This window comes from Camelina sativa, chromosome 9, assembly GCF_030686135.1.
Source record: "Camelina sativa cultivar CO46 ecotype springtype chromosome 9, ASM3068613v1".
Taxonomy (NCBI): domain Eukaryota; kingdom Viridiplantae; phylum Streptophyta; class Magnoliopsida; order Brassicales; family Brassicaceae; genus Camelina; species Camelina sativa.
Window position 1 is genome coordinate 24,606,445 of NC_141888.1, and position 19,886 is coordinate 24,626,330.

Below are 19,886 nucleotides of genomic sequence, written 5' to 3' on the forward strand. Positions count from 1 at the left end.
AAAAATTTATTTAATATATTAAAATGTATTGCTATTTATCTCTAGTATTTTACAATATATACTTTTAAAAATTATAGTATTTTCGTAGATATAAAGTGTTAATTAAGAAACTAGATTAAAAATTGTATAATATTATATATTTATAGTATATAATATAAAGTTTTATTTTCATAGCTCAAAACACAAAGTACTAATTATCTATATATCTAAGTTTAGTTATAAGTTATAACACTTTTTATCACAAAAATGTATAAATTTTTTTTTTCCCCTCCAAGAGTCATTGGAGGTACAACTATTTTGATTGATAGTTATGATTGGAGTACTATTCAGTTTAAGAGCTTGTTATGGGAGCTTTTACGTTTAACCATTGACATATATGATACACATATATAGATCCATTTGGATAACATCTTTGACTCTCGAGCCGCTCACTAGTCACTATTCATCTCTAGCATGCATGGAAGTTTAAAGTTTCAACTATGTCATATCCATTGGAATATAATATGGACGATTACTAATATACCTATTTTTATCTATTTTCTTATTTTTCAACAAGTTAAATAATCATCTTTACTTGAAAGTTCCCAGTCGTCCTCCTGAATACTATCATGACTACATTTTTAGCACAACTTGCGACTCGTGACAGATACTCCCCAAGATCGGCAAGTAGCATGAGGTTGTCATACATCCCACCAATTGTTTGCTTTCTCACCCGCGAGTTCACCTTCATCTTTTAAGAGGCGTTCCATTTTCCTCAACCCATCTTCCAAGTACTACAATCCTATTTTAACAATACCGTTTACGGTTTAATCTTAGGATCGAGTTGGATTGGTGTTTACTTAAATATCAAAAGATCAAGAGAAACGGAAGAAGGATACATAGATTTAAAAGTTCTACTAATGTATTAACAAGTTTAATAAATGTTAAGAGATGATACATATAGGCATTTCACTGGATTAGGGTTTCTCCAAGTTCTATCCTAACTTTTAACTTCAATTAAATTAGTTGTTAAGATAATATAAGATAGTATATGACAATAGAGATGACCGACGAAATAGAAGGCTATGTAATAATAATATGAACATATAATCCTTAATGTGACAAGGATTTAACCAAGAAAACTACATAAGGTCTTCTTAGACCCTTTCCGCTTAAAATACTTTTGCTTAATCTTAAGACAAAATCTTCTTCCCCATCCTCTCTTAGAACGACTGAGATGAGTAAATTACATCCTTTCCTCTCGAGTTTTCGTTCTGATTGTCAAAAAAACGTACTTACTTCTCTTGTAGTATGTACTTGCGAGATCTCCTAAACTGTAGCAACAAGAACTCTACTTGGCTGTTTTTCTTTTGGTTCTTTTTGATTTAACGTTTCTCGTAGAAGAGAACCTGTGGTTGCAAGTGTCCTCTTTCACACATTGTAAGAACATCACTCCAGCTACCGATCACCTGAAGATATTACATCAAATGGGTGACAATGTAGATGAGTGTATCTGCCTGCAAAGCCCATTGTGTTGATGGTCTTACCTTAACGTTTTTGTCATCGTACATGATCCACTGATCGTGCTCATGACTATATGCAAAACAATGATAATGTTGTCCATAATAACAAACCTGCAGTTACAGAAATAGCAAAAGAACAACGTTACCTTTAAGTTTGTAGGGTAAAAGCATAGGAGGAAAATACAAAGCACAGTTGGTTTTACGTTCAAAACCACTCTTCTGCTAATGTCATAGGGAAGAAGAAGAATGTGTACCACGGAAACTAAGCTATATGCGCTTTTAGGGTCCAGACCACGGTACATGATGCTGACGTCTATCTCGGTATTCAAGGCTGCAAGAGTACCTGCTATATCTTCTACAGTCTCACATGTGTTTTGCCACCCTAAAACTGCGAACCCCAAAATAATTAGTGTCAAGACAAAATAAATCAGTGATCTGAAAAAAGTTTGCATTCCTCAAAATTTTCACACAGCAAGTTTTACCTGTTGTAAAAACATTTGGTGGAGTGGTTAGAATATGGTGGATATGGTTGAGTTTCCCACACCCACCAGTTTCGGGATCACAGGCTAGTTGATGGTTCACCTCGACAAGATTTAGAAGTTCGTCAAATGAATTCCCAGGGTGTGTAACCTACAAGGCATAAAGTGGGGAATACAACAGGGAGTTATCTAAAAATATGTGAAAACTCAAGTCTAATGAATAATTTATATAATTAGCATTTCTTTTTACCTTCATGGTGCGTAGGGCACTAGCGTTGATGTTATGGAAAAAGGAAGTGTACTTCATATGCCTGGACTCCAGCCCACAGCTGTAGCAATTCAGTTGCTCAAAAATATCCATTCCAAACAGAGAATGGGCAATACATGTGCGATTGGCACAGTCCCATGAACCCGTACTGTTGCTCTCAGCAGATTCTGTGTCAGACAGGCTTGAGCTTTGAGCAAACGAGCGATGAAGGCAGTCGAAGATTACAGCTAATACTTCTGAAGCATCGTTCATCTGAGCCTGTACACCATATGACACCCAAGTTTAGGATCCTTATGAAAACAAAAAGCTTACTCTGTAAAACCAGAGATCAATTCCTTTACCTCTTGGAAAAAACTGCTATCTGGATACAAGTTACTCAAAGCAATCCTAAGAGATGAAGGAGCCACAGGTTCTTTTCGTGATTCACTCGAAGCAACGCTTAAAGCAGTAAAAACTTCATACAAAGAGCAGACAACACAAGGATCTCCCACGTGATGGTGCTCTAGTGTTGAACGCCGTAAGAACTCAGCTCGAAACAACTCCAGATTCCATAGAGACTAAGTTCAAAACAAAAAAAAATAGTTTTCAGCAAAGAGAAATCTATTGTGCTGGACACTATAGATACTGAATACCCGAGAAATCAAACATTTTTGAAAAGTAAAGGTTACCTGTATGATAACATTCAAAAAGCAATTGTATTCGCCAACTTCATTCTGAAGACCTGTGCCAAATATGGGAACTCCGGTTGGGCTCCAAGACTCCGTTGTAACATAAGATAAACCCCCATCATTGTTTACTTCCAGAAGTGTCGACATATTTCTACCTCCTTGGTACGCATCTGGGTAAACACAATGTTCTGGTGTCAGATGCTTCATAATAAGGGCTTTTGTCACCACAAAATGATCACAGAACAATACGATGAAAATATAGAGAAGGTAGTAGCTTTTGCATAATTAAAAATGAAAAATAATTTAAGACATCTAAAATAATCAGATACTTAAAATGTGTCCTGAGATGAAGAAAAGGGGTATACACAATAACCCATTCTTCATACAAATGACATAACAGTCAGAGAATAGTCATGAAATGGGCACTTAACAAGATATCGCAAAATGTTAACTGTCAGGCATGATATGTAAATAGAGATGTTTGAATAACTACCAAGGCTTTGACGCACTGCCTTTTGAAGGTCAGCTTGAAACCTTTCTTCTTCATCGTCTTCAGCTTGTAATTGTCTTAATGTCTTTGTTCCCACATCTGGAATGCAAAGATGGATGATGTTAGAAAACAGTTGCAAGAAATCAATGTTGACACTGTCATTCCTCGTTGACATAAATGCTAAAAACAAATTACACTAGTTACAGAAGTATCAGTTTTAACAAGTCTAACTGTTTCATTAGTTCCAACAGATGAAAGCAGTTTCATTTGTCTAGTTCAGAAAAACATTAAGCTCAAGAAAAAAAATCTCTATATCGGATCATTATACATCACAACTATCAATGCTTTGAAAACACGAGCCAACGACAATGATCCTAGAAGGAAAATGAGAAAAAAAAAAAAAAAAGGAAGGACTTACCACCATTGCTACGCAGAGTTTCAGATTGTCTCTCCCCGTCGGTACCTGACCACTGAGATTTACTATTCTCTGTCTCAGAAGGTGTGATCTGATATTTTCCATCAACTAACTTATTTGAAGCTTTGTGGCGTCTACCTCTCCTCCCAGTGCGTTGATCACCAGCTTGCATAGCTGTGCCATTAGGCACTACTGCAACACAAAGAAAACAATGAGTGCCACAGAAAGGTCAGTAAACACATATATTCATATTCGAAGACCAACACCAACCTTTTTGGGATTTTATATCCTGCACCTTTGCAGTATCAGATTTCACACAAGGATTTGTTGACGGGAAAACACCATTTGTATTCACTCTGGCTCCTTCCAAGTCATCAACTCGTCCATTCCTTTTCTCCTAGTAAAGCAAAAAACCCAGAAATTAATTTCAAGTGTTGATTTAAAAAACCACAACTCCACAACCTTGTAACTCTATTGTTACCTGATTTATGGATTTTGCATGTTCGTGTAAATCTAAATCATCAACTAGATAATCTGTGGCTGTGCAAACATTATACACTGCCTTTGCAACATTCATGGGAACAGAAGAGCTATAATTCTTTTGTTGTTCTGCCATGTGCTTCTCCTTGGCTTCATCCTCAATTCTTCTCTGATACTCCAAAGATTTTTCAAGTTTTCGCTCCTCCTCCTCTAGCTCTATTTGGCGTCTATATTCCTCTTCCTGTTCTTTTAAAGCTTCAACAGCTTCAGAAACAACGTCAGCCTCTGAATAATCACCAGATGATGCACCCTGAAGGAGGCTGGAACAAGAAATTATCAAGTGAATTAACATTCACCACCCATATTTTCAGAAACAAATATTTTTCAGGTTACACCATCTCAACAAAAAATTTACAAAGCAGATCTTCACCTGTGTTCAGTTGAATCAACATTGGAGCGATGGTCATTTCCAATGGTAGCCTATAACAAAACATTAAAAATAGTTACAAATATATTCAAGAAATACCTACAAAGTAGACAACAGATTAGATTAGTTCAAACCTTCAAATCTTTCAGTTTCCTAGTGTCTTTAATCTTTTTCTTGTCCTTGGACTTTTCCAGCGTGTGTTTTGAATTGTCATTTCTTCCTCGAGCGTCCTTCTTAGAATCAAGAGCAAGCTCAACAAGTAATGCTTCTCTTGCAGCATCAGACTTCTCAGTGGCATCTTTCTCTGCCAACACCTCCAAATGTGTCTGGGGGGAAGAGATAGAGAGGGAGAAATTAAGATGGAATGCCACTTAGAACCTGAAAGAACACTGCAACCAATGGAAGAAAACGTAACAAGGGCTTAAGGGTTAGATTCTTACCCGCATGTAGGACTTCACCAACGGTAACAATACTATCTGATAATCGTTGGAAGAAACTGGTCCAAGTCTTAGCTCTAATTGCTGCATCCCCGTGACAATTCGCATCATTTGCGCGTCGATTCTGCTAAGCTGAGATAGCAAACGTACACAGTATTTTCAAAACAGAAAGGCAGTTATTAGTTATCGGAGCCGTATGGCATAAAGATAGAAAAGATTACCTCTGCGGACAAATGTTCTTTTTGTTTCTGGATCGCAGTCTCTATGAAACTATCAGCCTCATGTAAGGAATCCTTCAACCCCCATTCATCAGTTTCACCAGATTCTAGATCACGTAGCTGAGAACTCACGCAGCCATATGATTCTTCATATCCAAATTGATTGTGGTTAAGAGATTCTGCATCTTTCAAAACGTTTGTTATAGCATCTAATTCAAACCTACTACTGATAAACACCAACTCATGGTCACTCTCATTTAGCTCTTCTCTTCGTTTCCTCAAAACAGTTTCAAAGCTTTCATGGGTAAACTCTGCTGAAATCTCCCTCTTCCGGCCTTCTTCAAGACAAAGGTCCTCAACAGTTTGCAGTGCTCCCTCGTAGCTTAAGTGTTCGCATTTTCTCTCGCAAAGGTTCTCCAAGTGACTGAAATCTTTTTCAAGGATCTGCATGATCTCCTGCCCTTGGTTTGTTTTCTCTTCCTTTGTGCGTATCCATGACACAATTTGTTCCTCGCTAGAGGGTCCTGTGAAGATCCATGAAAGAAATCCATCCACACTAGAAGACACATTATTGCCATTAGCAATATCTCCAGAACTTGCTATATCTACATTATGCAATGCTGAGCCCATAAATTTCTCTTGGATGCTCTCAGTGCCAAGCAACTTTTCATCCAGAAGAAGACATGAATCTTCAGCATCAAAAAGAATCTCCTCTGTAACTTCACGACCAAGGTCGCCAAAATTAATGGGATTACTTTGTTCAGAATATCGACTCAATCCACAAGGCTGAGACAAGTCCTGCAGGAATTTCAGAATGTTCCTGAGTTGAGAAGCTCCCAAAAAGCAGATGCATATGGGTGACTGATTCAAGCTACGATTTACGAATTGCGAAACTGCGGGTATATTTTGGAGTTTATCCAACGTAAACTGTATCACCTTATCAAGATGGCTAGAAGCCAAATAGTTTTGTCTGATAAGTAGCTCAAAGGCTGCACGTATTTTCCCAAGGAGCTTTGCACGTTCAGGATCATCAGATAATGGCCATCCATCAAGAGGAGGAAATGCAATTGACAGCTTAACCTCTTCAGATTCCTTCTCATCACAACCGTTGCAAGCATCTCCAAGGCTTTCCTTCTCTGGTGAAGTATCATTCCATGCATCCTCGAAGCAGTCGTCACCATCTTCCATATTATCGCCAGAGTGAAAGTTATTAAACTCAGAGTTTTGGATTTTCTGCTGACTGCGAAGCAATTTCACCGCAGCAGAGAGATCCAATGGTTTCCATGGGGAACTAAGAAGTACATCAATCCTATCAGTGTCGACACTCTGAGGCAGAACCATTTGCATCTTAGGCATGACATTACACATGTGCACCTGCACAATATGCTGCATATGAGCTTCAGAACTCATGAACATCTCACTGCACTGGCAGCAACGCCAGAACCTCCAAGTCTTACTGCCCCCACAAAAGGACAGTGCCTCACTTATAATCTCATTTGCTTGCCCATCCTTTGAAGCACTAAAGTGACTCTTAAGATCACTAACCTTAACTCTAAGCAATTCTTTCTTCATTTCTTTGCTCATAGAATCCCAGTACGACCTAACCCGATCCCTTCTGTCCACTGTGGAGCTGTTTTTCCTCGCATTTCCATGCTTTCTCCTCTCCCCGTTTCTATGCCCCGCGCCTAATGTTGAATCCGATCCCTTGTTGTCAACATTCTCCGACAGGGAAGACTCTGAGTTCTGCTGTATCAACCTAGCTGCAGCTACCCTCACTTCAACCTCCTTCCTTAACTCTTCACGACTCTTGGTAGCTTTTTTAATCTCGTTAGGCCTCCTGGTCTGAACCAAGTTACTCTCAATAGGATCCTCAGCCATCCTCCTAATTGGAATCAACCGAAACTTGTCTTCACCTTTGCCCAGGTTACTCATCCAAGTGGACAACGAACCAATGTTAGACTTCTGTATCAGAGACCTGAGCTCATCCTGGACATGTGCAATACGAGCCTCAGGTGTCAATATCTTAAGCTGAGTCTCATCCTGAAGACTCCCTTTAGCAGGATCAATAGGATATTCAATGGAGAGAGCACGGTGGCACTCTTGCACGACCTCATCATACTCTCTCCCATCGTTGGCAGCCTCATAAAGCAAGTTGGCATAAAAATGCCCATACTCAATCGAGTTGGGAGAGAGCTCCACAGCCTTTCTAGCAGATTCAATAGCATTCCGAAGAAACTTGTTTTTGGTAGCTAGGTCTTCGTAGACGGCAGCAACCTTAACGCACAAAGTACCCTGAACACGGTGGGCTAGGGCAGAGTCTTGATGGCGAGAGCAGGAATCCTTAATGAGACGAATCGCCTTGTTGTAGCTCCCACGCCCGAACGACTTGAGTGCCTTCTCGCATTCTAGCTTGACGACAGGTGAATCCAACGGCTCCACATTAGCGTCTGGTCCGGGAAAACCCCTCTCATATAAGCTACAAGCGGAAATCTCAGACGGCTCAACCTCTGCGACAGTCACCGTCGCGGCCGCAGACGACGGAGATTGTTTGGTGCGAGACGCGTGGGTTTTCTTCTTCTGACCCATCTAACGATTCAGCTCAAAACCCCTAATTTTATCTTCATGTATCTCCGCGCGTGTGTGTGTGTGTTATAAAAGCCCCAGCAAATGCGTAAAGATAGTCAAACCTAACCGGAAATTAAATTACAGTCAACATGAGGCGTTTCGTCGGAGATTACGGCAGCGGAGTACGGCGGATGATCGGGGGAGAAAGCTGGTGTAGGGCACAAGATAGAGAGAGTAGAAGAAGAACCAAAAGAGTCGTCTTTGTGCTCTCTGTGTGTGGGGGAAGTATGAGAAAGCCAAAGCCAAAGCCAGGGGAAAAAATAATCATTAAATCGAAAAGGTCAAATGGGAGATAAAGGGGATTTTTTATTTACACTGCGGTTTACAAACCGGTTCGCTTTTTGGTTTTGTCTGTTCAGCGGTGCGGTCGAACCGTCTGAATCTTTTACCATCTAAAATCGCGCGATTGAAGATTTTTTTTTTTTTTTTTTGAAGATTTTATCCTTGAGTACAACAAGTTCATTTAATGTATGATCGGTTATTGAGTAGATTAGTAGATAGTGTGTATCCATCATAGTTGTTGTTTCAATCACTTCCAACAAATGAAAACTTTACAAAATCAACAATTTTAATTTATCAAAGACCAAAAAAAAAAAAAAAAAATCGATGATTGCTGTTAAATTGTCTACTTTTTTGGCTAATTGTATATGAATTTCAAAATACCAAAAACTTACATTGTTCAATAGTATGAAGTATGAACTATGATCGAATCATCTACAAAAAAAAAAAAAAAGAATACGAATTATATTTGATCTCATATTAACTATACAAAATAAAGCGATTTAAATGCACAATATGATTCCAAATTAAGGTAAACTTGTTTTACGTACATCATATTAATTAAATGTTTAGTCGATTCTTTGTACATCCATTATATCGTAATTGGATTAATAACTTAGTAAATCCTTTCAAAAACCGACAAAATAATACAAAACAACTATTCAATTTCGAATATTACCAGAAATATTGTTTTTAGGAAAAACTACAGTTGCAATGACTTAAGACTCAAAAAAAAAATGAGGTGGCTTTGCTACTTTTTGTGTAGTCACTCCGGAGGTGACAAACTAAAACTGAAATAGAGTATCTATCTGGCTTCGTTCATATGGAATCAAGACCATCTGATACCAAATCAGAACCATCTACTGACGGGGATTTTGAGGGCTAATCTGATTAAACTGATTATAACGGGTCAAATTATGAAAATAGAAATAATATCAGGGCATAAGTGGAAACTTTCCTAAATCACTAAACCCGATCCTTTTCTACTGTACAAAGAACCTTTCGCTCAGGTTCAGATCGCCTGACGTAAAACAAAAATGCTCCGGTCACTTCTTCTCCGACGCTCCGTCGGCCGTTCTCTCGGAACATCCACCATCCGTCCTCCATTTCCTCCTCTCCGTACTCTCTGCACATCCGGTCAAACATTGACTCCACCACCGCCGCCGCCGCCACCACCACGTCCTCCGCCTCCGGTTTCGTCCACCGCCTCAGAAGCCGAATTCCGTAAATACGCCGGATACGCAGCACTAGCTGTCTTCAGCGGAGTCGCTACCTATTTCTCGTTTCCGTTCCCTGAAAATGCAAAGCATAAGAAGGCTCAAATCTTCCGTTACGCTCCATTGCCTGAAGATCTCCACACTGTCTCTAATTGGAGTGGTACTCATGAGGTACAGACTAGGAACTTTAATCAACCGGAGAATCTTGCTGATCTCGAAGCGGTTGTCAAGGAATCTCATGAGAAGAAGTTAAGGATTCGACCCGTTGGATCGGGTCTCTCGCCTAATGGGATTGGTTTGTCTCGCTCCGGGATGGTGAACTTGGCGCTCATGGATAAAGTTCTTGAGGTGGATAAAGAGAAGAAGAGAGTTACGGTGCAGGCTGGGATTAGAGTACAGCAATTGGTTGACGCCATTAAGGACTATGGTTTGACTCTTCAGAACTTTGCCTCCATTAGAGAGCAGCAGATTGGTGGCATTATTCAGGTTTGCATACTCTTCTCTCCCTTGTGTGGATTGTTAGGGTTGTGAAACTAATGGAGAGTCTGAAACAGCTTCGTTTGTGCTTTTGAAGTTTAGGCTCTAAATTCTTGTTTATGCTCAGGTTGGGGCACATGGGACAGGTGCTAGATTGCCTCCTATTGATGAGCAGGTGATCAGCATGAAGCTGGTCACTCCTGCAAAGGGAACAATTGAACTTTCAAAGGACAAAGATCCAGAGCTCTTTTATCTAGCTCGGTGTGGCCTTGGTGGACTTGGAGTTGTTGCTGAGGTCACCCTCCAATGTGTTGATAGACATGAACTTGTGGAGCACACATACGTCTCAAACTTGCAAGATATCAAGAAAAATCACAAGTTAAGTGTTGCTAACTTTCGCTACTTTAGTCTCGATTTTATGCCTCCAGTATACAAATTTGCTTCTGGTCATATTATCAGAGAAGTATGAGGTTGATGCAAGAGCTTTGAATTTTTTCACTTTCTAGTTGCTACCCCATTCATTTGGCAAAGTGCATTTCTAGCATTTTGGAACGCACTCTCTCTACTATGGAGCAGATTGATCCCATAAATTGACTCAGGGTGTAACGTTTGTTTTTGTTTCTGGCTGTTCAGAAAATTGCTCTCTGCAAACAAGCATGTTAAGTACCTATATATTCCTTATACCGATACAGTCGTGGTTGTAACATGCAACCCTGTATCAAAATGGAGTGGGCCACCTAAGGACAAACCAAAGTACACTACAGATGAGGCTGTAAAGCATGTCCGTGATCTCTATAGAGAGAGCATTGTGAAGTATAGGTATCGTTATGCTTTAAGTCTTATGTCTAACTTGCTTTCTCTAATGTGGAGGACTGAATGAAATACAAAATAATATCTCACCATTGTGTGTAGGGTCCAGGACTCTAGTAAGAAGTCTCCTGACAGCAGTGATCCAAACATAAATGAACTTTCATTTACAGAGCTGAGAGATAAGCTGCTTGCCCTCGATCCTCTCAATGATGTTCATGTTGCAAAAGTAAATCAAGCTGAGGCAGAGTTTTGGAAAAAATCAGAAGGATATAGAGTAGGGTGGAGTGATGAAATTCTGGGCTTTGACTGTGGTGGTCAACAGTGGGTATCAGAATCTTGTTTTCCAGCTGGAACCCTCGCCAACCCTAGCATGAAAGACCTTGAATATATAGAAGAGCTGAAAAAACTAATAGAAAAGGAAGCGATACCAGCACCTGCTCCAATAGAGCAGCGATGGACAGCTCGAAGTAAGAGTCCCATAAGTCCTGCATTCAGCACTGCAGAGGATGAAATTTTCTCATGGGTAACTCATACTTTCTGCCATTCTTTATTCTTTCATTTACTTCTCTTTGACTTTCATGAAAGTATAAAGAGATCTTGGTGTCAATCTCTGGGAAGCTTGTTTCGTGCCCCTCTGCCTTAGTGGTGGAGGCAAATATTTAAAACGTTGATGTCAAAATTTGTTCATAGACAAAGAAGAAAATGATGCTACATACTGTACTCTTAGGGGCTGGAGCTAGATTATTGTTTCACTTGGTAGATTCTTGCTATTTACCAATCTTGTTCTAGCACCGACTGTTAGCCACTTTTTTCTCTCTTAATTGCTATTCATCGGCACTTATAATGAGCTACACTACATTTTGTCTCAGGTTGGCATAATTATGTATCTCCCAACAGCAGACCCTCGCCAGAGGAAGGACATTACAGATGAATTTTTCCACTATAGACATTTGACACAGAAACAATTGTGGGATCAATATTCTGCGTATGAACATTGGGCTAAAATTGAGGTAATTTTTGATTTTCCAATCTAAATATGGGATTCTTGTTTCCCGACTTGCATATATCGTCATTTGATTCATTTCCACTTAAATCATGTCCTTCTGATTCACTCAGCTTTCTAAAATCTAGTAATTTAGTTAGATCCATTACTTTAACTGAACGGACCAAAAAGTCACAGTAAAAAATAAGCTAAGGAGCTGAGAGCATCTGTTGAGGTTATATAGACAAGTTCTAAAGTTTTCGGATTTATCTTTTATTTAATCAGATACCAAAGGATAAAGAGGAACTTGAAGCCCTACAAGCAAGACTCAGAAAACGTTTCCCAGTGGATGCATACAACAAAGCACGCAGGGAACTGGACCCAAATAGAATCCTCTCCAACAACATGGTGGAAAAGCTCTTCCCAGTTTCCAGCACTGCTTAAAACATTTTCATCAATAGGTTATTTCCTCTTTTTGGGATCCTATACATCTTTTAATTGCATCTAAGTGTTGTTAAGAAGAGGATAAGGAATGAGTGATGCCAAATATTTGTGACAACAACTGTACATTGAGTTTTACTACTCTTTCCACAGTTCCTATGAATAAACTTTGTTCCTCACTTTCTCATTCTTGTTGAGTTTATTATGACCCCTAAATCTCAGTTTCCCAAGTTGGTGTGGCTGTCTAGCATACAGCCACCAAAGGTGATTTATAGGGATGACCAATCTGATCCTGATTTAGGCTGCATGTCTTGGCTTGTGTATGGATTGGTAGGTATTCTATTGGTTTAAGATCTCTTCCACTGAAAACATTAGGCTTAGTTCTTAAGGCTTTCCATGGCCTTGATGATCTCAATGCAAAAAGCAAACAAAAGGAAATTCATAACTCCCATTACTCAGCTCTCTACTCTAAGCTTAGCATACCTAGTTATGACAAGCAACAACGGTAGGTATATATTTATCAAATAAGATTAATAGGTAACAAAGCATACCTTAATGTTTAAAGTAACACTGTCTAACATTATAAGGCAACGAAATCAAATCAAATCAAATCAATGAAATAATTAAACAAAGGGGAGAAAGGTCTAATAATTTCAAACAAGAGAAGTAAAAAAAAAAAAAGACAGAAGCAAAGCTTGTGTTGTTCTTCGGCTTTCAAATCCAAGCCTCCTTAGAAGAAACCCTCCTATCATTCACAATCTATATCATCTCCTCTACTTTTGCTATCTACATTCATCATCCACTTCTTCATGAGACACCACCAAGAACTCTCTTCAGGTCTGATTTCTGTTCCGTTGTGAGCCTTGTCGGGTATCTCACACTAAGCTTCAATCTCAAGTTACCTTTCTTTCCAGGTTCTTTAGAGATTGGCATTCCTTCGTTTGGAACAACAATCTCGTGATCGGGTTTGATGATATCCGTTAGTGGGATCATCAGAGTCCTTCCATCAAGCGTGATCAGGTTGACGGTCTTACCAGTCAAGGCTTCAAGTAGAGTTATCTCCTGATTGACCAAAAGGTCGTTTCCATCTCTCTTGTAAACAGGATGTGGCTTCTCTTCCACCACGAAAATAATATCCGCCGGTATGATTCCAGGCTCTTCGTTGCCTCTCTTAGGGAATGTGAGCTTTGTGCCTCTCTTCCACCCGGGTTTTATATCTATAGGCAAGATCTCCTCAACGACCCTCATTCTTCTACAAGATCAAACAGCAACGCAAATCATTAACAGTATTTAAAAATCCTGCAAATCAAACATTTTCTTACGGTTCAACCAACACTAAGCAAACATAAGTACGAGTATCCCCTTATGTCAATCCAAGGAAATGTCTCTTTCAAAGACTAATCAGTACCTAGATTCAAAACCTAAACATGCCATTATTGTCATTAAGCTTCATTCCTAAATTCCAACAAACAAAGTAACCTTTTTTTTTTCTTTCCAACAACTTCGATGTGATCACGCAGAACAATAACATCCAGAGACTCAAAATATAAGCTTCCCTCAGCCAAACCAATCACCAAAACTATCCAATTAGCCGTTTACAATTGCAATGCCTAAAAGATACTTCTAGCTCTCTTTATCTACATAGAGAGGGAGGAGATGAAGAAAGACATACCCAGAAGCATCGTAGACATTTCTAGATAAACGCATCTTCTTCTTGACACCATTATACAGATCCTCCAAACTCACAGGCAATGGATTCTCCACAGCTGGAACTCTCCTCATCTCACCGCTATAACCATTGGCTCCATAATTACCACCGCCGGTGTTGAAATGACCGTTCCTAAACGTTCTGTTTCCTCTCCCACCAGCATTGCTTCCTCCTCCTCCGCCTTCAGATCCAAAGAACTCAGCATATATATCCTCCGCATCTCTCGGGTTAAAACGAAACGACGCAGCGTTAGGAGGATGCTGCTGCCTATTCTGATGGAAGTGAGAATACCTCGCGGAAGAAGAAGACGAAGAAGCCTCAGATGAAGAAGTCGCCGCCGCCGCGGATGAATTAGGGATTTTGCCAGATTTGAGACCTTCCTCGCCGTAATGATCGTAGATCTGACGTTTCTGAGGATCGGAAAGAACGTCGTAGGCTTCGGAGATCCGTTTGAATTTCGCCTCGGCTTCGTCTCGGCGAGTCGAAGGGTTCTTGTCGGGGTGCCAAATCATAGCGAGACGCTTGTAAGCTTTCTTGAGATCATCCTCCGTCGCGTTGTGATTCACCTTCAGTATATTGTAGTAATCCACACCCATCTCTCTGTGAATCTCACAATGACTGAATCAAATTCTAGTTTTCGCCGGCGATTTAAAAATGATTTGGCCGTCGCCGGGGAAGAAGGAGGAGATGCGAAACAGATGCGTGGGAGACTAGGGAAAGCCAAAGGGAAGAGGGAAGGGTGTTTACACGTTACGTTAAAACTTAAAAACAATAAAAAAAAATCTTACTATCTTTATTTAATCTCAATTATTTTTTATTTAACCAAAATTTGTATCTGTTTTTTGGCTTATTTTAACATTCTTAATTTATAAATATGGAAAATGTTCTGATTTATTACATTTCTTATTATCTTATTCTATTTTAGTAGTATTACCTAATTAGCTTACTATAGTTTCGCCTCTTTCCATTTTCGTATTTATATTTTCCAAACTTGCTTAACGATATCATAAATTCATAATCGTCATATTTTATAAAAAAAATATATTTCGAAACAAAACAGGAATTAAACTACAAATATAGCATGTTTCTTTTAGATAAAAAAAAATGCTCTCTAAAACAAATACACAATTTAAAAAAAAATTCATTTTTGCGTTTAATATTTAGATTATTATAAACATTCACACACACACAGAGAATTGAAAAATGGGATTTAAAAATAATATGAAAGGTCCATAATGATTGAAGTCCATAAAACAAATCTGTTGTTGTTCTATTTTTTTTTTATTTTTGATAAAAGGATCTGTTGTTGTTCTTCCGAGAGTTCTTATATGCATATATGCTCATGGAGTCATGGGAGAAGAAGGATAGATGTTTAAACAAGAACAAACAAAAAAAGAGGTCAAGCGTCATGTATCAAATCGTTGAGAACAGATAGAATGAAAAGCAAAAGGAAGTTACAGAATCATTCACTACGGATGCATTTTTTTTTTTTTTTTTTTTTTTTGGCTCAACATCAAATATTCATTATCCAAAGTTTACACAATTCTCTCCATATCCACAATGTTTTTTAACCAATTGGGTACAATAGAATAAAGCTTGGGGCCATAATTCTGAAAAGAAAGAGATTCCCTTGCTATTCTATCTGCCACCATGTTCGCTCCTCTAGGTCGATACACAAGCCTAACCTCTTTAAACATGTTTAGTCCTCTTCTGATGTCTTGAAGCCCTGGTGAAATGCTTGGCCAATCCTCCATATTACACAGTAGGTTTATGAGCACTTGAGAATCTGACTCAAAGATTACCTTGTCATACCGAAAGCTGCATATAGTTGAGACCGCCCATCTCAAAGCTTCTAATTCTGCTTCCAGGACAGTTCTCATTCTAGGGAGGGATCTTGCACCCGACCAAATCATGTCTCCCTTTTCATTACGAAGGATCCAGCCAATACCACATTTGGAAGAGAAACAACGGTACTAAGGCATGAAATGCAACAAAAAAAAAATGCAAGGTTTGGAATTGAGCCATGATTTTGTTCATCTTATTTTAGAGTCACAAGCTTGTATCGAGGACTGGTCCAAACTATTTTCACCTAAAACAAAATGATGTTTTACAAACAAAAATTGTAAAAAAAAAGTCGCATAAATGATGTTCGAATTAGGTATCTCCGAGGGTGTTAAAACGTTGGCTTACCTCTACGCCACAAGCCGATTTTTAAAATATTGCCCTTTCCTAATATATATTTGTAATGCCTAAAGCATCAGTTTCATGGACATGCTGGCATCTCTCCATAAAACGAACATCACAAGGTTGATAATGAACACATCTGCCCTAATAATGTAGTAGATATGATTGCATAATTTATGTTTCTTGAACAACTAAGAGATTTGGAGCCGAAGTGCCCGAGACCAGAGCAGGTTATATGGTCTCGTCACAAGCGTCATTCAAACTAGCGACTTCTAAACTTTTACCAGATAACTTTACCAGTTGAGCTATTAGCTCTCGGTCATTTTAACCTGAAGACCGGAAGAGGTAGAGACGGCTTTGAACCGTATACGAAAATGATCGGTTTGGTTGTAAGAATGAGACTCCATTTTTTATGGATAATAGAAAATATTTTTTAAAAGAGTGGAGAGACTAAATTTAACTTTTGAAGAAATAATTCTTTTTTTTGTGAGGAGAAAGAATTTGAATTTATATAAGGGGTATGGGTTTGGGGTTAGAGACCTTCTAAGATTCTCTATGACATTTTCTTTTACATATTACATCTCTTGTTTGTTTGTTTTTGGTTATATTTAGACTGTAAAACTAAAATTAATATTTTTATTTTCTTAAGCATTATGAATAGTGACGTGAAATAATCATAGAGCTGGAAGAATTAGATGATCTTTATTATCATTTATCAAAAAAAGAATTTGACGATCAAAACAAAACTAGATTGGTAATCTGCATAACAAAATATTGGTTACCAAATCACATAAGAGGGGGGTATTGAACTTGATTTTCAAAGGATTCTGTAGGATTTTAATATTTTAGAATTTTGAAAGATTTAATGAGATTTTAGAAGATTTGATTATGTTTAGAGTTTTTATATTAAAAAAGAAAGAAAATGAAATGTGATTTTGTGAGATTTTATTATAAACTTTGGATGACTTTAGAATATTTCACAATACAAAAAAAGAAAATTTGACTCAAATATTTTCAAGACACATACAAAATTGTGATATTTTGGTTTATTTTGTGAGAGAATGGGATGTGTTGTAGAGAGGGGAGAGAAGTAGACGTCATGGAGCTTTTAGGAACACTGGTGGGGGTCTGTTTATCCATGTCATGGCCGTGGAAAGTCTTGGTGGTGGTGGAGGAGCAACGCCGGAGTAACTGGAAGGTGGAGAAAAGAAGAACAAGAAAGAGTTAAGAAGGAAATAAGAACAGTTTGAAGAGGCGATTTTGGAGGCTCGTCGGACGCCGGATTTGACATCAGTTTATCAATCTAAAATAACCATCGCGTTCACTATCAAGCCATGAGCTCGTAGCAACTGACGGAAGTCCGATCGGAGTTATATTCAAGAAGTTATGTGGTTTGTTTAATGCGCAAGAAATATATGAAACAGTACGAACCTGCAAACCTAGAAATCAGATTCGAGGTTATCTCCTTGGAACAGCGTTTGGTGGTCCAAAACTTACCTGATCGAGCTGAGATTTAATGGGGAGCTTCACGGTACGACAACCTAAATATTCAACGGTGGGATCGTGATTTTAACGGTTAGTTAAGGTTTTACCACAATTCAGGATATAAAACAACCAAAATAAACCAAAAATATCACAAAATTGTGCCTTTTTATCAGTTTTGATGCAGAGCACAAATGAAGTAGCAAAATAACCCAGAAAATTATGAAATTTGGTGGAAATATCAACAACAGTCATACTAAAACACAGGAAAAAGCAGATGATGATTTCGATTTACAGTTTAAAAGTTACGGCCACTTTCCCAGAACATATAACCTGCAAGTAGCCAACTTTGAGCCAAATTTCCCAGAGAACGACAGCAGCGTCAAACATACTTCCTCAAGTCCAACCGTTCTATAGATAGTTTCCTCGTTTTTGCAAACTGCAACATTGTACTTCCAGCTATCGACTGGACATAATCTGGATCACCACATGATTGCACATCTGCAGGACTCGTGCCAGGAGGAACTCTTTGACCAGACTCAGCACCCCCATTTCTTTCATAATGCTTTCCAGGTGGTATTCGGCTCTTCTCACTTCTAGCAGAATGAGCATCTGAAAATAAAAGTAAACCTGTGACAAATGATCCAATGTTGTCGAATGCACATAAAAATGTAAATTACTTGTAATTGTAAATTACTCCGTCTGAATTTTTTTGAACTGTCATATATTGAAGAATTATTTATGGTCTGGAAGACTGACTGTCAAACAAATGTGTGAGAGCGAGAGAGAATACGTACCTAAAGCGACGAACGCAGCTAGCTTACCAAACAGAGATGTTGGTGTTTTGATTCAGGAACGAAGCTTCAAGACTGTAATCGATCCTTCTCTCCCAGTGTTGATTTCCCAGAAAAATATATTCTGATTGAATGTTTGCAGAAATCGATCATCTCTTTTTTAAAAAAAAAAATCTTTCAAAATTCTACTTCAAAGGGTGTGATTTTGAGAATGGTATTTATCAACTAAAAACAAAAGAAAGTCTACTAAAATCATTCAAAGTATCATTCTAACAAAAAATTGTGATATTTTGAATAACAGAAGATTTAAGGTTGGTTTTATAAATTGTTGATTCAATAACAAGGGATTCTGAATTATTTTAAAGGAATTTACATAAATCTTTGAATAATATTGAATTCATAAGATTTTTAAAAATTCTTAATTGAATAACAAAAGATTTTAAGAATCCTCTACAATCTTTTAAAATATTAGTTCAATACCCTCTTTAAATATGTGGCTTGGACTACATAATGGTTTTCACAAGTTGGAATATAGACATTCGACAAAGGTGCAAGACAACTGTCAGGACCCTGCAAAGTACTTAAGTACTAGATTAAGACCCGTGCTCTAGCACGGGTTGAAATTCATTTTATTTATAGTGTATTTTTTATATAAAATATAATTTATGTTATTGTTTTAAAAGTTTTTTTTAGATAAAATATTATGCAATAAAATCATATGCTAAATATGAAAGCTTGAAAAAAACATATTTTTTGTAAGTTTTATATTGTTAATGATTCTAGATAAGTATTCGTGTTATAACACTGGTTAAATTTTATTTTTTAATCTATCTTGTAACCCACTATTTAACTTGTAACCAATCAATATATCAATTTTGTAATCTATCTTTGGTTAACGTTGTGGTCTATTGATAAAATCTGTGGAAAATAAATTTGTAATATTGTGTTTAAAGATCTTTGGAAACAATGTGATATAGAACTAAAATCTTTCAAAAATACAGTTTGGAATATCCTTGATTTTATTTGTTAACATTAATATATCAATTATCAATTTGGAATATCCCTAATATTTAGGTGTAACCATTAATATTAATATATAGATCTATAACATATCTATAATTTATTTGTAACCATTTATTAAAAATATAAAATCTACAAAAATTATGTTGTGTACTTTCCTTTTATTAAAAAGGGATATATGACTAAAATCTTCCAAAAATACAGTTTAGAATATCCTTGATTTTATTTGTTACCATTAATATATCAATTATCAATTTGGAATATCCCTAATATTTAGGTGTAACCATTAATATTAATATAGATTAATCTATAACATATCTATAATCTATTTGTAATCATTTATTAAAAATATAAAGTCTACAAAAACTATGTTGTGTACTTTCCTTTTATTAAAAAGATATAGGACTAAAATCTTCCAAAAATACAGTTTGGAATATCCTGATTTTATTTATTACCACTAATATATCAATTATCAATTTGGAA

General features: G+C 37.5%; 3 protein-coding genes and 1 long non-coding RNA gene across 4 annotated transcripts; 1 reads left to right on the forward strand and 3 right to left on the reverse strand.

Annotated features, from left to right (window-relative positions):
* Positions 1 to 1,043: 1,043 nt before the first annotated feature.
* LOC104711264 (uncharacterized) lies at positions 1,044 to 8,292 on the reverse strand. Its single transcript, XM_010427954.3, has 15 exons — positions 5,388 to 8,292; positions 5,170 to 5,298; positions 4,864 to 5,055; positions 4,733 to 4,782; positions 4,304 to 4,622; positions 4,093 to 4,219; positions 3,826 to 4,014; positions 3,411 to 3,506; positions 2,918 to 3,087; positions 2,591 to 2,806; positions 2,232 to 2,507; positions 1,985 to 2,132; positions 1,757 to 1,890; positions 1,527 to 1,613; positions 1,044 to 1,448 (listed from the first exon to the last, which is right to left on the reverse strand). Exons 1-15 carry the CDS (start codon positions 7,968 to 7,970, stop codon positions 1,365 to 1,367), a joined length of 4,800 nt encoding a protein of 1,599 aa, XP_010426256.2. The 5' UTR covers positions 7,971 to 8,292; the 3' UTR covers positions 1,044 to 1,364.
* Positions 8,293 to 9,038: 746 nt separating this feature from the next.
* LOC104711271 (L-galactono-1,4-lactone dehydrogenase, mitochondrial) lies at positions 9,039 to 12,394 on the forward strand. Its single transcript, XM_010427962.3, has 6 exons — positions 9,039 to 9,991; positions 10,110 to 10,360; positions 10,616 to 10,801; positions 10,895 to 11,315; positions 11,662 to 11,802; positions 12,060 to 12,394. The coding sequence occupies exons 1-6, from the start codon at positions 9,326 to 9,328 to the stop codon at positions 12,216 to 12,218; spliced, it is 1,824 nt and encodes a 607-aa protein (XP_010426264.2). The 5' UTR covers positions 9,039 to 9,325; the 3' UTR covers positions 12,219 to 12,394.
* A 311-nt stretch (positions 12,395 to 12,705) lies between these two features.
* LOC104711272 (uncharacterized) lies at positions 12,706 to 14,811 on the reverse strand. The gene is made up of 2 exons (XM_010427963.2): positions 13,888 to 14,811; positions 12,706 to 13,467 (listed from the first exon to the last, which is right to left on the reverse strand). The coding sequence occupies exons 1-2, from the start codon at positions 14,517 to 14,519 to the stop codon at positions 13,023 to 13,025; spliced, it is 1,077 nt and encodes a 358-aa protein (XP_010426265.1). The 5' UTR covers positions 14,520 to 14,811; the 3' UTR covers positions 12,706 to 13,022.
* Positions 14,812 to 17,182: 2,371 nt separating this feature from the next.
* Positions 17,183 to 19,362, reverse strand: LOC147938687 (uncharacterized). The gene is made up of 3 exons (XR_015565090.1): positions 18,387 to 19,362; positions 17,539 to 18,201; positions 17,183 to 17,298 (listed from the first exon to the last, which is right to left on the reverse strand). It is a non-coding gene; the product is annotated as an uncharacterized LOC147938687 (long non-coding RNA).
* Between the last annotated feature and the right edge of the window lie 524 nt (positions 19,363 to 19,886).

Coding starts and splice junctions, on each gene's coding strand:
- LOC104711272 (XM_010427963.2), bottom strand. CDS start 14,519: ATGGGTGTGGATTACTACAATATACTGAAGGTGAATCACAACGCGACG. Junction 13,468..13,887: donor AATGTCTACGATGCTTCTGG/GTATGTCTTTCT, acceptor TTGATCTTGTAG/AAGAATGAGGGTCGTTGAGG.
- LOC104711264 (XM_010427954.3), bottom strand. CDS start 7,970: ATGGGTCAGAAGAAGAAAACCCACGCGTCTCGCACCAAACAATCTCCG. Junction 3,507..3,825: donor AACTCTGCGTAGCAATGGTG/GTAAGTCCTTCC, acceptor TTTGCATTCCAG/ATGTGGGAACAAAGACATTA. Junction 2,807..2,917: donor TTTTGAATGTTATCATACAG/GTAACCTTTACT, acceptor TTTTGAACTTAG/TCTCTATGGAATCTGGAGTT.
- LOC104711271 (XM_010427962.3), top strand. CDS start 9,326: ATGCTCCGGTCACTTCTTCTCCGACGCTCCGTCGGCCGTTCTCTCGGA. Junction 10,361..10,615: donor GATATCAAGAAAAATCACAA/GTTAAGTGTTGC, acceptor CTGGCTGTTCAG/AAAATTGCTCTCTGCAAACA. Junction 11,316..11,661: donor AGGATGAAATTTTCTCATGG/GTAACTCATACT, acceptor ATTTTGTCTCAG/GTTGGCATAATTATGTATCT.